Source organism: Erinaceus europaeus, chromosome 2 (genome assembly GCF_950295315.1).
Source record: "Erinaceus europaeus chromosome 2, mEriEur2.1, whole genome shotgun sequence".
NCBI classification, from domain to species: Eukaryota; Metazoa; Chordata; class Mammalia; order Eulipotyphla; family Erinaceidae; genus Erinaceus; species Erinaceus europaeus.
Window position 1 is genome coordinate 99,618,748 of NC_080163.1, and position 15,085 is coordinate 99,633,832.

At 36.0% G+C, this 15,085-nt stretch overlaps 1 protein-coding gene across 3 annotated transcripts in view; it reads right to left on the reverse strand.

Annotated features, from left to right (window-relative positions):
• ASB5 (ankyrin repeat and SOCS box containing 5) overlaps positions 1-15,085 on the reverse strand; it is a 120,066-nt gene that overhangs the window by 60,800 nt on the left and 44,181 nt on the right. For 2 of the 3 annotated variants that reach the window (XM_060184551.1, XM_060184545.1), the window contains one exon: positions 7,869-8,160. In XM_060184551.1, coding sequence (XP_060040534.1) covers positions 7,869-8,064 — 196 coding nt within the window. In that variant the 5' untranslated portion in view covers positions 8,065-8,160. Of the gene's footprint in view, positions 1-7,868; positions 8,161-15,085 lie in introns of those variants that run through there. The other variant, XM_060184569.1, reaches the window with a different exon arrangement.

Sequence of the window (15,085 nt, forward strand, 5' to 3'; positions counted from 1 at the left end):
ACTGCATTCTAAAAACTATTTATTACTTTCATATGATGAGTGAAAGAAGTCACCATTTCTCTAATGAGTGAGACAGAATTTTGAAAACAGAAATAGCTCATAAATTCCAGTGGTTAAGCAACAATGTACTTGGTGGTTAATTAAGAAGTTGAGTAGCTTACAGAGTCATCATTGCTACTTGGCCATTATTTAACTGCTATTATAGTGCATAGTCAAAGAATGCACTGTTTTAGAACTTTGGTAGCAGCATAGCTGACTCAATCAACTATTAAGAAATTATGCAGATGTGGGTGGCCAAGAGAAGATTTTCACTGTTTATACCTTAGCTTTAATTATATTGTTTATTTTTCATTTTAAACCAAGTTGATCAACCAGTGTTTCTATTTAAGAACATGAAAGGAATTTCTGTATTAAATTTCAGTTTGTTTTGGAAAGAGGGGTGGCATGTGTGTGTGTTTCTATTTTGTTCAGTGGGTAATGGTGGCATGGAAATTTCAGCTGCCTTGATGATGCAAGGATGCCTTCGTGCCCTGTCACATAGTTATACACATTCCTTACAGGCCCAATGTGTTTGTTGATGTTTGAATCAGTTGAAAAGAATGTCCAAAGAATCCTTGTGGATGGCTCCTATTACATGGTGGTAAGTTCTGTAAAGATGCATGTAATTTAGACAACATTATGAGCAAACTGGGATAGCTCCGTTGTATTTGTTTTTTTCCCCAAGAAAAATTCCTCTTAAAATCCAATTTATAGGGGCCGGGTGGTGGCGCACCTGGTTAAGTGCACATGTTACAATGCTCAAGGATCCAGGTTTGAGTCCCCGGTCCCCACCTGCAGGGGGAAGCTTCACAAGTGGTGAAGCAGTGCCGCAGGTGTCTCTTTGACTCTTTTCCTTTCTATCCCCCATCCCCTCTCTATTTCTGCTTGTCTCTATCCAATAAATAAATAAAGATAATTTTTAAAAAAATCCAACTTATAAACAGGCATGGAAGTAGATATGCTCTGTTTAAAAAGAGGATGAAGCTGGAGAGAGAGCATAGCAGTAACACATGGGGATTGCATATGAGAAGTTCCAGGTTTTATAGCTGGCATTACCAATAACTAGAGTTGACCAGTACTCAGGTTAAAACAGCAACACAACAAAATGGATCAGAAAAATAACTCACAAGGTATTGTATGTGTCTTGTACGATTCTGAACCAGATCTAAACCCCACACCACATAGAAGGTGGTAGGACGGGAATCGGGCTGTAGTGCCGCTGGTTAAGCGCAAGTGGTGCAAAGCGCAAGGACCACCTCAAGGATCCTGGTTCAAGCCCCCGGCTCCCCACCTGTAGGAGAGTCACTTCACAAGTGGTGAGGCAGGTCTGTAGGTGTATGTCTTTCTCTCTCCCTTCTCTGTCTTTCCCTCCTCTCTCCATTTCTCTCTCTCTTATCCAACAACGACGATATCAGTAACAACAACAATAACTACAACAATAAAACAAGGACAACAAAAGGGAATAAAAAAATTTAAAAATCATTTAAAAAAAGAAGGTGGTAGAACAACTGAAGTTCTACTGCTGAGTGTTGTGGTGTCTCTTCCCTTATGTCTCTTTCTCTGTCTCTCTATATAAATGAAAATCTGGGCCAGATACTTCTATATGCAAATGATGAGTTAAAGCAAAGGAAAATGAAAAAAGCAATTTCTTTTACAATTGAACTCTAAAAGATAAAAGTACCTTAGGCTGAACCTAACAGGAGAGGCGAAGGATAATTACAATGAAAATTATAGAACTGGACAGGAGTAGATAGCACAGTGGTTATGCAAATAGATTCTCATGCCTGAGGCTCCAAAGTTCCAGTTTCAGTCCCCTGAACCACCAAAAGCCAGAGCTAAGCAGTGCTCTGGTAAAAAAAAAATAAAAAAAAAATATATATATGTATATATTGTATATATATATATATATGATAAAAAAGAATTGAAATCTGATTCTCATTTAAAATAAAAAAGGAAATTATGGAACTGTTATTAAAAGACAGAAGATGGCACAAAGAAATGTAAAGACATTCTTTCTTCATAGATTGGAAGACTAAACATCATTAAAATGTCTATCCTATCAAAACCAGTCTATAGATTCAATAAAATCCTTATCCATATCCAAATGACTTTTTTCAAGGAATTGAACAACTAATAAAATTTTATTAGTATGGAACCACACACAAAAAAAAAGCCGCAAATAGTTAAAGTACTTCTTAGGGGTGAAAAGAGGCATTATGTTCCCCAGTTTCAGTATATTTTACAAAATAACTCATCAACTAGTTATTTTGTATATATTTAATAATAAATTATTATTTATTAATTAAAATGGTGTGATACAATAAAATGACAACACAGACTAGTGGAACAGGGTAAAGAATCCATAAATATACCCATACAAATGTGAACACCTAATATGTGACAAAAGGGATAAAATCATTCAGTGAAAAAAAGAAACTCTGCTCAGTAAATGGTGGTGGACTATGACATGTGAAAAAATGTCACTTAACACCACACACCAAAATTAACTCAAAATAGTTTTGAGACAAGAAACTATAAAATATATTAAACATGTATTTCGAGACTCAACTCCAAGGGTAAGCGAAACTAAAACAAAATAAAATAAATTGTAAATGGTAGTCAGGCAGTAGTGCAGCAGGTTAAGCACAGGTGGCGCAAAGCGCCAAAGACCAGCATAAGAATCCTGGTTCGAGCCCCCAGCTACCCACCCACAGGGGAGTCGCTTCACAAGCGGTGAAGCAGGTCTGCAGGTGTCTATCTTTCTCTCCCCATCTCTGTCTTCCCTCCTCTCTCCATTTCTCTCTGTCCTATCCAACAATGACGACATCAGTAACAACAACAACAATAACTAGAACAATAAAACAACAAGGGCAACAAGGGGAAATAAATAAAAATAAAAATAAATTGTAATATCTCAAATTGAAAAACTTCTACACATTGAGAGGAAATCCCACAAAGATAAATAGGCGATTCAGAAATGGGGAGAAAATGTTTGCATATCAAGCATTTGACAATAGATTAATCTCAAACATCTGCAGAGAAAGAGTACAACTCAATAACAAACAACAAAACCTCATTAAAAAGTAGGCAAAAGATCTAAATAGACTATTTTCTGAGGAAGATATACATATGGTTCACAGACATATAAAGAAATGCTCTACTTCACTTATAATTAGAGAAATGCAAATTAAAGCCACAATGAGATACCACCTTATACATATGAGAATGGCCTATATCAACAAAACAGGACATAGCAAATGCTGGAGATGATGTGGAGAAAAGGGAGTTCTGCTACAATGGTAGTGGGCATGCAAACTGGGGCAACCAATATGGAAAGGAATATGAAGAGACATCAAAGAAACAATAATGAATATATCTTATGATCCAGCAAACCATTTTGGGGCATATACTAAAAGAATATGCAGTCACTAATTAGTAAGGACATAAGCAAAGAAAAAAATAAAAGAGAAAGGACATATATACCCCTATGTTCATAGTGACATTACTCACCATATGTAGTCAAGAAGGGGACGCAATCAAAATGTCTACTGACAGACAAAGATAAAGAAATAATGGGGCACATATTCAATGGAAAACTAGTCTGCAATAAAACAGATAACATTGTTTCCTTTGGGACAAAATATGTGGAATTGGAGGTGAATTATGCTCAGTGAAATGAATAAAGGGGTGAAAAACTACTACCAGATGCTTTCACTCACTTGAGGAACTTAGAGAACTGAAAACAAACTTTCACTCAAAAAGCAAATAATCTACTATATAGAGTAAGGACATCGATATTAATAAATGTATACCAAATAGATACATATATTCCCATGTGTTTATATTTGTATATGTTATAATACTAAGCCAGCAATATAATCTGTATACAAACACTTACTAGCCTGAATTAAATGGAATATTGGGAATCAAATAAATATCCATATTATATAAAACTTTTAGAAAACCAGGAGCAAGCATACTGCCTCTAAGACCTTCAGAGAACTACGGTGGCTATCATCAGGAATGGAGAGACACAGAATTTTGTGGTAGGTGCAGTGTGGAACCCAGAAATCTCACAATCCTGTAAATTGGTATAAATCACAAATATGAAATGTCTTATAAAAAATCAAATGAAATGAAACATTTAGAATTAAATGAACCAACACCACCTATTAAAATAGACATAATTTGTTTTGAAAAGGTTCACCAAAGATACTTATTTTTCAGGCAATTAATTATAAACAATGAGCATAACTATTGCTTAAAATTAAATTTTTTAAATTTATTTTTAATTTTGCTTTAATAATGATTAACAAGACTGTAAGATTACAGGGGTACAATTCCACACATTACCACCATCAGAGTTCTGTGTCCCATGTAGAGGGGGTCTAGGCTTGATCAAGGGTCCTTGGGCACTCTAATGTGTGCGTTTAACCAGGTGTGCCACCACCTGGCCCCTGTTGCTAGTATGGTTTTTATTTAGCTGATGTAATCCACGTTGAATTGTTCCTGTCTTAAACTCTCTCCACTGTGCTCCCATACCTCCTTTAATCCTCCCCAAAATAACACTTAGGTGTTTAAATTACTTGGTTATCTGTCTCTTACACTAGACTATGCATACTTTTAGGAAAGGAACTGTGGTATGTTTAGTGTTTTATACTTACTGTTGAATACAATTGAATTTGCCATACAAAGTAGGCAAGAAAACACTGCAAGTAATAAATGAGCAAATAATTGAATGATTAAAGGAAGGAAGAAACAAGAAGGTATGACAGGAACAATTCTAGAAAAACTATTCCCTCCTAAACTGTCATGAGTTTATGCCAAGTCTTTAATTTCCAAAATTAATAATTCATTTCTTAGATTTAGAGGAAAAAGAAAATATTAATATCTTAAAACATGATGTTTTCTAAACTTGAAACTTTGTTCCCTAATTCCATTTTTTATTCACAGTATTATAATGTCCCTCTCTCTGCTAAATGTTCTGGAATTTTACATATGTGTATGCTTGAACAAAATTTTAAAAAACTGTATCACTTTTGGTTATAACATTACTTCTTTCATCACTGAAGACTGAGTCGTTCATTTAATTCAAGTTATTTAATGTTGAATTTCTCCAACAATGTATAAAAGGTATATATAAGAATTCTCATGCTGTCAGGGTATTTTTACACTTTCATATAAAGAACACCCTGAAAAAAATTCATCCACTTATCTGTCTCTTGAAACTTTTATTAATAAGACACTGAAAAATGTTCTTACCACAATCAGCTAATACAGTACCAAAATAGCAGCAGCAAAAATCTCATGAAACAAGTTGCTTTTCTGAACCAGGTATGAGTATTACTGCTGTCTCGGACAAAATCTACTGGATTTAACTTCCTAAATCTATTCTTGAATCTAGGATAGACTTCACTGACAGCCCCTCCACCCCAAAAAAAACCAAAAAAAACAAGAAACAAAACAAACAAAAACAATGGCATCATAGAAAAGCTTAGTTGCTTTTTCACTTTTTTAATATTTATTCTCCTTTATTGCCCTTGTTGTTTTATTGTTGTAGTTAATGATGTTGTCATTGTTGGATAGGACAGAGAGAAATGGAGAGTGGAGGGGAAAACAGAGAAGGGGAGAGAAAGATAGACACCTGCAGACCTGCTTCACTGCTCGTGAAGTGACTTCCCTGCAGGTGGGGAGCCAGTGGCTCAAACTGGGATCCTGAAGCTGCTCCCTGTTCTTTGTGACACTTGCGCTTAACCCGCTGTGCTACAGCCCTTAGTTGCTCTTTTAACGCAAGCTATACTTTTCTCCAAAGGCAAGTGCTTTTGCCATTTCTTTTTGGTGGCATATTTATACTGTAGCCTATTTTCAAGTGTCAGCAACGTTTTTGTTTTAAAAATGTTTAATGGCAATCCTAAAACCAAATTTTTGAAACCAGCAGTGCAAATATTCTACCAGATGATTTTACATTCATTCTATATTGTACATAAAGTCTCAAACATTAAAGGAGTCATCTGAAGGGATTAGGTATCACACGATTATTTTTCAAGCAATCTCACAGGGAGATGCTACTTTGGTGAAACTTCCACAGTCCAGAATTTGGTCAGAAACCTGACCTACAGTCTCAGATACCTGATCTATCTGTAATGTTGAAGCAATTTCACAACTTAGAAACAGACATACAAATGAAAGAGTAGACACTTCTGAATACAAGATGCAAATACATTAATTGATAGTGAAAGCCATTCATGTTAGGACATTGAACACTCCTGGGGACAAGTTAGCACATTCTCTTTCTGTGGATAGACAAATGGAGAGCCAAATCATAATCAAAAGATTCTGTGGTGATGAAAAAGTAGAACATAGGGAATACATATCTAAATCAAATGCAAGGGTAGAATTCAAATTCTGTTTCTATTTCTACCCGATTTACCTTGATATTTCAAATTAGAGATAGGCAGGTGACCCAGATACTCACAAAAGAGCTAAGGGCCCAACTCCTAGTAGTGGCACTGACTAGAGACTACAGACTTGCCCGTGAAGTTAAATGATCCCTCTTCTAACCTACTTTAAAAAATATATACTAATAGTTTTGGGGGGAGATAATCAGTTACCCTAAGGCAAAATTTATACTTTTTATACTTTCCAGGTACTACAGCATGACCTAGATTTTCAAATTATTCCACAGATTGAAAAAGTGTAGGGAAAGATTTTAAGAAGACAGGTCACTAATCTGTCCTCTTTTTTACTCACATTTTCTGATTATGCGGTAGTAAATGTTCATTCTGAAAGTTCAGATTACTCTAAGAGACATCTGAGTTTCAGAAATGTGCAATTTGCCAACTGACTTTCATAACAGAAATTAGAGGGGAGACTATAAGAAATTTAAATGTCTCCTTTAGAGCCCAGCAAAAAAATCATTTTTCTTATACAGAATATTGGCCTAATAAAATGCAAATGCTATTCCAACCTTAAAGTCTATTGTTGAAATCATTCATTCTCATACTTAAGCTTATTCTAAGGAACAAGAGCATACATTTTTTGCATACTTTTACAAATACATATAAAATGGAACTAAGGTTTCTATCTTCTAACAATCATTTTTTACAATATGAGCAATATAACAATACCTTGAGGAAAACACATTTGGTAAATCTTAGTACTTGGCACTTTGTGCCTTATTTTCTAGTAAAATAAGGGACTAAATTTGATAAAATCAGAAGCTGTGAAAAAGTAAACCTTCAGATTTTCTCTTTTTAAGTTATTATTTTACACACTCATATGTATATACTTTACTTATTTACTTATTTATACCAGAGTACTGCTCAGTTCTGGCTTATGGAGATTAAACTGAAACTGGGACTTTGGTGCCTCAGGCATGACAGTCATTTTGCCTAACCATTATCCTGTTTCTTCAGCCCTAAAGATATTATTCACATAGTAAAAACCCAGGTACATATATATCAAAGGACAACTGGAGCACAGTGAATTAACCAAAACCTCTAATATGATAGCTTTGGCAAATGTTTAAAAATATGAAAAACTATTAAGAGAATAAATCTGATACGACATTTCCATTTATCTACGTTACAACGTAACCTTCAACTTATTTACCCAGATACGTACATAATAAAGTCATTTTTAAAATTTTTTTTTTTTTTATGAAGCCCTAAGTGGATTAACAGATATTTTCTGGAAGGAAAAGTTTACAAAACATTCAGTTTGAAGCAGTTCATGTTTTCTTTCTGAAAGAAGTGAAAACACGCTCTGTTTCCTGGGATAGTGGATGAACAGACACTGAACGTGAAACGAGAGAATTACCATAAACATACCTTGTCCTTGGGTTGTTCCATAAAATTCAGCTGCTATCCTCGCTGCTTCCTTGCGGTTGCCTTTCACAATGTAGAAATGACTGAGGATGGCCAGACTGATTTTCACAAAAAGTTTAAAACAGAATAGTGAAAGAATGGTAAAGTAGACATTGGATAACTGTTGAGCAAATGGCCGAGTTTCTTCTAACACCGACATTGTTGCGGTGTCTTTAGTTAGATCTCAGCGTCTGTAGTTAGATCCAAGCCTCAAATGTGCCTGGCTCAAGTCTGGGGTGCTCTTGAACAGCTGGTCCTGAGGAAAGAAAAGATCAGCTGGTAATGAATGCCTCCAGCTCAAAATATTTATACTCTCCATAAAAGTTCTTCTCACGCTCTCATTGGACAGACAATATTCCACAGAAGCAACATGTGCCTCATTTGTAAGCCTCTTGATTTTCCATTCTCCATACAAAATGATTCCTCACCTCTGCACTCTGCACTCCAAAACTCAATTATTTCTATTTACATAAAGCTTACTTCCTTTATTGCTATTTCTATTTTTGTAACTATTTTGAAGATACTGTGTTTGGTGTTCCTGATGTTAAAGTAAAATTCATCTATCTCAAGATTTTAAATAAAAGACCACTTATAAACAATGGACTAAGTCATCAAATAGTTCATGACTGATGAACTTAGTAATTATCAAATAATCAATAATGATTATATTATGGTTGTCAGAAAAACATTTTCAAAGAATAAATGAAGGTTATCTCAGCTGATAGAGTACATCTTTGAAGTTCTGGATTAGATCTCCTGTACTACATGAAAGAGTATCAGGGACAAAGACAAAACATCATGGAAGGTAAAGCAGTGTTGTATGTCTCTCTCTTTCTTACAAAAAATACAAAGTGTGCTTCGGTCAGAGAAGATTGCTGAGTAATAGTGCACAAGCATGATGCTTGAGTTTTATTATTTTTAGATTCACATATTTTTTAAATCACAATCTGACTGGTCTTGGGGATGAAATGAAATTGTATACATATGTTGGTTGTGGGTGTGGTGTGGAACTACACATTGTAATCTTACCATCTTGTAATGAACTATTAATAAAAAAAATTAAAGAAAGAAATTGTATGCATATAAGCATCTTTAGGCAACTTCTAATTTTTAAAAAGAAAAATAGTGTATGAATTATTGATGAAAGTAAAGAAGAGTGGAACTATTTTGGCTTTTAAGTAAAAATTAATGTGCCCAAACACAAAAAATGGCATACCATACAGAGAGCCTATTTATAATATCAAGTTTAGTTAAGTTATAATCCCCACTTATTCTGAAAAGTTTGAAAATAAATAAAAACAAAGACATAACAAAATAGAAGTGACTTCTTGGAATAAATGAGCACATTAGTTGTTGGCCACATTGGTTAAGTATGTGTTAATCACCCTTGACATCTTCTTATTATGCTGTCTATCTTATCTGATTGGACTGAAAAATTCCCAAAACAAAGAGATATAGCTACAAAATAAATGTGTCATACAAAAAAGAGATTTCTTCTTTCCCCAATGAAAATTACATTAGGTCCATATGTTAGGATAAAATTCTGAGCCCTTTATGAACACTGCTCTATATGCTGTTTTCAGACATAAGAGCAAATACTAAACAGATTGACTGGAGAGTAGCCATTTACTGGACTCAGTGTGTCAATTCCTAGGGGCTTTAAGAATCAGTGAAAATGAACTTCAGGATACTGAAGATAAATTAACTAAATGTTCCTCTTTTCACTATTAGTAATGTGATGTCAGCTAAGGGATTACATGATGATTATTCTCCAGTAAGTCTTTCCTCTGGCATGGAGAGGTCTAACAACATACACTGAAGAAGCATGCCTAGTGGACAGCTGGGCCATCACAATGCTCTGAGTCACAGCTCTGAGTTCCACCTCCGTGATTTGGAATCAGAAATAAAATCTGCCTTAGTCAAGTCTAAGTGTCTAAGGTTTCACTCCTTCCTCTTTACCAGTAAGTGCTATTATAAATAATTTTCTACATCAGCTAATTGAGACTTAAATTCTTTGGGGTTGAGGAACACTTTTATTTAAATCAGGCTGCTCTACTTGGGTGATTCATTTTAAACCTTTTTAACTTATTAACCAGCAGAAAAATAGTACTGTCTAATATTTGGGAACTTACGTCAAGTTTTCATCTTAATGAGTTACTTGGACCTTGTTCTATTTTTGTTTTAGTGAATATTCTCCACTGACAACTTTCACAAGTTCTAAATGTTTTGATCACTGAATAAAAGCTAAGGCTAAATGAAATAACTCACAGTAAGTGAACTTGTCAAATATAAACTACCTATCATATAATTCACAACATAGATCCTTACAAATAATATCATGAATAATTTTGTTAATATTTAAAAGATACATGAGGGGGTTGTACAATAGCTAACTTGGTAGGGTGTCTGCAATACCTTCTACTCGGCACAGGTTTGAGGCCCTGGGATACCCTGTAGAAACACACCCTACTAGGGAAAGAGAGAGGCAGACTGGGAGTATGGACCGACCAGTCAACGCCCATGTTCAGCGGGGAAGCAATTACAGAAGCCAGACCTTCTACCTTCTGCAACCCTCAATGATCCTGGGCCCATGCTCCCAGAGATATAGAGAGTGGGAAAGCTATCAGGGGAGGGGGTGGGTTATGGAGATTGGGTGGTGGGAATTGTGTGGAGTTGTACCCCTCCTACCCTATGGTTTTGTTAATTAATCCTTTCTTAAATAAAAAAAAATTTAAAAAAATATAAAAAAGAGGCAAAAAAAAAAAAAAAGAAATACTACAGTGCTGGGAGAAGCTTCATTGTGTCGGTCTCTCTTTCTTTCTACATGTGTACTTGAAAAATGTCAGCCCAACACAGTGAAATCATGCATGTGTGAGACCCTATAACTGCTCAAATAAATAAATAAGAGATGTGAAAACATATTGAATATATTTTCAAGTTTTTACATTTTCTTGAAAAAAAAAATATTTCGAATGTGGCAGAGCCAAGATGGACAACTAGCAGGTATCCTTGTCCTCACTTCCACAACAACAGAAAAGTCACAAACATGCATGAAAATCTCCAAATAGAAATGGAGTTGGATCTCAGACAGGCTTCCATGACAAGAGTCAAAACCTCAACACTGAAGTAGTGAAGACACAGAGATAATCACTCACTGTGTGACAATAAGCCATAATCAGAAAGAAATATAAAACATAGTACTTTAACTGAAAGAGCAGGGGGTAAACTAAACCCAATTTCAGCACTCCAATCCTACTATAATTTTATGAAAATCCCTATCATGGGGATGTGAAATGAAATTTATAAACTGCGTTGTTGTAGTTCAAGCTTTCTGTAGACCTAGTGGCATACTGAGAGCAAACTAGTGGATGTGTCTATTGTGGAATGCAGTCTCCATAATAACAGACCTTGGGGTTAGATGTGGGAAGAAGTGCTCCATTCACAGTGTGAAGTCTGTCAGAATTTGTTCCCAGGCAGCATGTTGTGTATCTTCAGTCTCTGGTCACTACTCACATTGATACAGCCATGGTGCTATGGTGTCTTCCAGGAACTTATGAGTTCCTGGCTACCATGCAGACCCACTCAAACATAGACCCCCTAACTCTGGTCCTCATGGAGCATTACACTTAAAGACAGAGAAAATTGGGGCAGGATGGTGGTACATCTGACTGAACACACACATTACCAATCACAAGGATTCTAGTTCAAGACTCCAGTTCCCACCTGAAGGGTGAAAGCCTTATGAATGGTAGAGCAGTGTTGCAGGTCTCTCCCTCCCTCTCTCTCTCTCTCTCTCTCCTTTTCTTTCTCCCCTTCTCTCTCAGTTTTTTTGTCTATCCAAGATAAATAAAAAAAGACGGAAAAACACCTGAAATCATGGAGAATGATGGCAGCTTGAAGATAAATTACAAATTCAATAGAGATATAGGAATTTCCAAAAAAAAAAAAAAAAAAGACTTCAACACTATTGTCTTAAGGATGTGCACCAACACAAGCAGTTCTGTGAAAGAAAATTTTAAAAAGCTAGACAACAGAAGAAAGAAGATGGTGACTGTCTGGATTGCTCTCTGTGAATCATAGACAATAGAAGCAATAGCCAAGGGAAGTAAATGAAACAATAAATGCATAAATAATCCTTGAGGCACAGAAAACCCAAAGACAGAGCAAGAGAAATGCAGGGAGCACTGGAAAAGAGACAAAGAACAAGCCAAGGAGCTCCCTGTCTGGATTCCCCAGACCCCAATTCCCAGCACAGCCATCTGCATTCACAAGCCCACCAGATCCTATGCATGGAGCCCTGAGTGAATCTTCCACCTGAAGATAGCTGGTCTCAGACTGGGAAGGGCCACACCCTACCTTCTAAATTCAGCTAGAAGTTGGGCACCAATTCTAGTTCCACTGTATTCTGCCAAGTGAGGATCCCAACTCCCATGTGTGCATCCAGGGAAGCCAGAGCAACTTTTCCCTCCTCAGGCTTCACTGTGTTTGGGTTGGTGTGCTCAGCCCCCAACTCCTGCTTGCACATCTAAAAGAGCAAGAGGATCCCCTTTCCCCAGATTTCACTGTGTTAAGTCACTGAGTGCAGATTCCAGCTCCTGTGTGTCCACAGGGAACCATAGCTACCTCTTCCCCCCCAGGAACTCACCGTGTTAGGGTCAGTGAATGCTCACCACAACTATAGCCTGTGTATCCAGGAGAACTACAGTGACCTTTTTCTCTCCAGACTTCACTGTGTTTTGGGGAATGAAAATCCCAACACACACACACACACACACACACACAAAAAAAAACAACAACAACAGAGACAGCCATACTCATATCTGATACAATGGACTTCAAAATAATTTAAATAATAAAAGACAAAGATGGTCACTATATCATGCTTAAGGGATCTGTCAACCAAGAAGAACTCGCAATAACCAACATCTATGCCTCAAACAAGGGGGCAGCAACATATGCAAAACAGCCACTGGGACACTTGAGGCAGTACATTGTCAGTAATACAAAAATAATAGGGGACTTTAATTCCCCACTCTCTCAAACTGGTAGATTAACCAGGCAGAAAATAAACAAAGAAACAAGAGAATTAAATGAGAAGTATAAGTTATGCTACTAGACACCTTAAGAGCTCTTCATCTCAAAAGAGTGGAATATATTCTTCTTAAATGCACTTGACATTCTCAAGAATAGAACATCTAATAATTCAAAAAGACAGCATCAATAAATTCAGGAGCTTTAAAATCATCCCAAGTTTCTTATACCACAGTGAAATTAAACTCATATTTAGCAACAAATAGATAGCTAGAATAAACCCCCAAATATGGAAACTCAGCAGTACACTACTTAATAACTAAATTCCAAAATAAATTCAAATATAAGCTCATCAAGACATGTAACATTTGAAATGCCAAAGATCAGTGAAAAGGAGTATATTAAAAGCAGCTAAGCAAACGTAAAAAAAATAATAATTCTATGAGGGGACTCTTTTAAGATATTAGCTAATTTCTCAACAGGAACTCAAAAAGCTAGAAAGTACTAGCAGGATATACTAGAATTTTGATTGGAAAAGATATTTAACCAAGAATACTCAGTCTAGCCCTAGGTCAGTTCAATGGGGTTAACCATTCATGATATTTATATATTCTTCTCATATGTGGGACTCACTCTCTGCCCTAATTCAGCTTTCTAGTTTTATTCTCGACTCTGACAGCATCTTCCCAGATAATACTTTTAATCCACCCATATGCTAGCTATTAGGCTCAAGCAAAAATGACTTAAGTCATAGGTCATATGAAACATATCTATAAAAGACTTCCTAACTCCTTCCCACACAAAGTCTCCTAGTTTCATCTGCCCTATTCCCACCTTTTTGGGTGCCTGTTTATTGAACAATTTGCTTTATATCATATCACCTTTCAGCAACCAAGTTGCAGTTGCTGCTATGAGGGCATTCTGACCAGCTGAAACCACACCTCTCCAGAGCCCTACCCGACTGAGGAAAGGTAGAAACAGGTTGGGAGTATGGATCCACCTGCCAATGTCCATGTTCAGTGGAGAAGCAATTACAGATTCAAGCCCCAGGCTCCCCATCTGCAGGGGGGTTGCTTCACAGGTGGTGAAGCAGGTCTGCAGATGTCTATCTTTCTCTCCCCCTCTCTGTCTTCCCCTCCTCTCTCAATTTCTCTCTGTCCTATCCAACAACAAAAAATAAATATATAAAATAAAATAAAAATTAAAAATAGACAAATAAGGGCTCAGGCGGTGGTGCACCTGGTTGAGTACACATAAAAACAAACGAACAAGAGAATACAATTTAAGGAAATCAAATCTATAGTCTCAGATTGCAGAGTGGAAATTGTCAAGGTCTGGGAATCAGTTGCAAGGGTATATAAGAGGTCCAATAAACTTGGGTGGTGTCATTGGTGTGCTACCGCATTTTGAGAAGATGAGAAACTGTAATTCTAAAACATTTATAGATTTGTAAATCAAGATTACCATAAAAATATGAAACTATTATAAAATTTTTAAATAATAATAGTAATCTTCTTGAGATAAAAGTTTTTATCATTTGCCTTCTAATGAGGATGTGCTGGAGGGATTTGGTTAATCCAATGCATGCAATCATCCTATCTTGTTAATATCAATCAATCAAAGCAAATTTGAACTCAGCAGTGTGCTACTAAGATGGCTGATGTGAGACAGGAAAAAGAAACAGTTTACTGATTCTAACATTTTAGACAATTCTTATTAATTCCATTTTTAATCATTGGAGTTGTGTTATTACTTAAATTTTAAAGATGAAGAAAATTGGACTCAGAGCTAGAGTGACCTAAACAAGCTAATTATAATAATAGGATTTGAACATGGTTCTGACTATAACACACATGCTCCAGCTGCCACTCTACAGTTTCCATTTTTTAAGCACTATAATCTGCATGAGCAAATACAACTGATGCATGTAGACTCTGAGATAGAATCTCTCATACACAGTGTAATGCCAGTATAAGACTGTTTAAGTAGGTGTCTAAATGAGTAGGGTAAGCTATGTGTGCACAGTTGATTAAATGAGGAGTAAATGTGTGTGTTCAATAAATGGGAATTAAAGTGAATACTTTTGTACTAATCAAAACTAAGATGATAAGAGTTGGTGAATAGTTCCCAGAGAACAAAACAAAATTAAA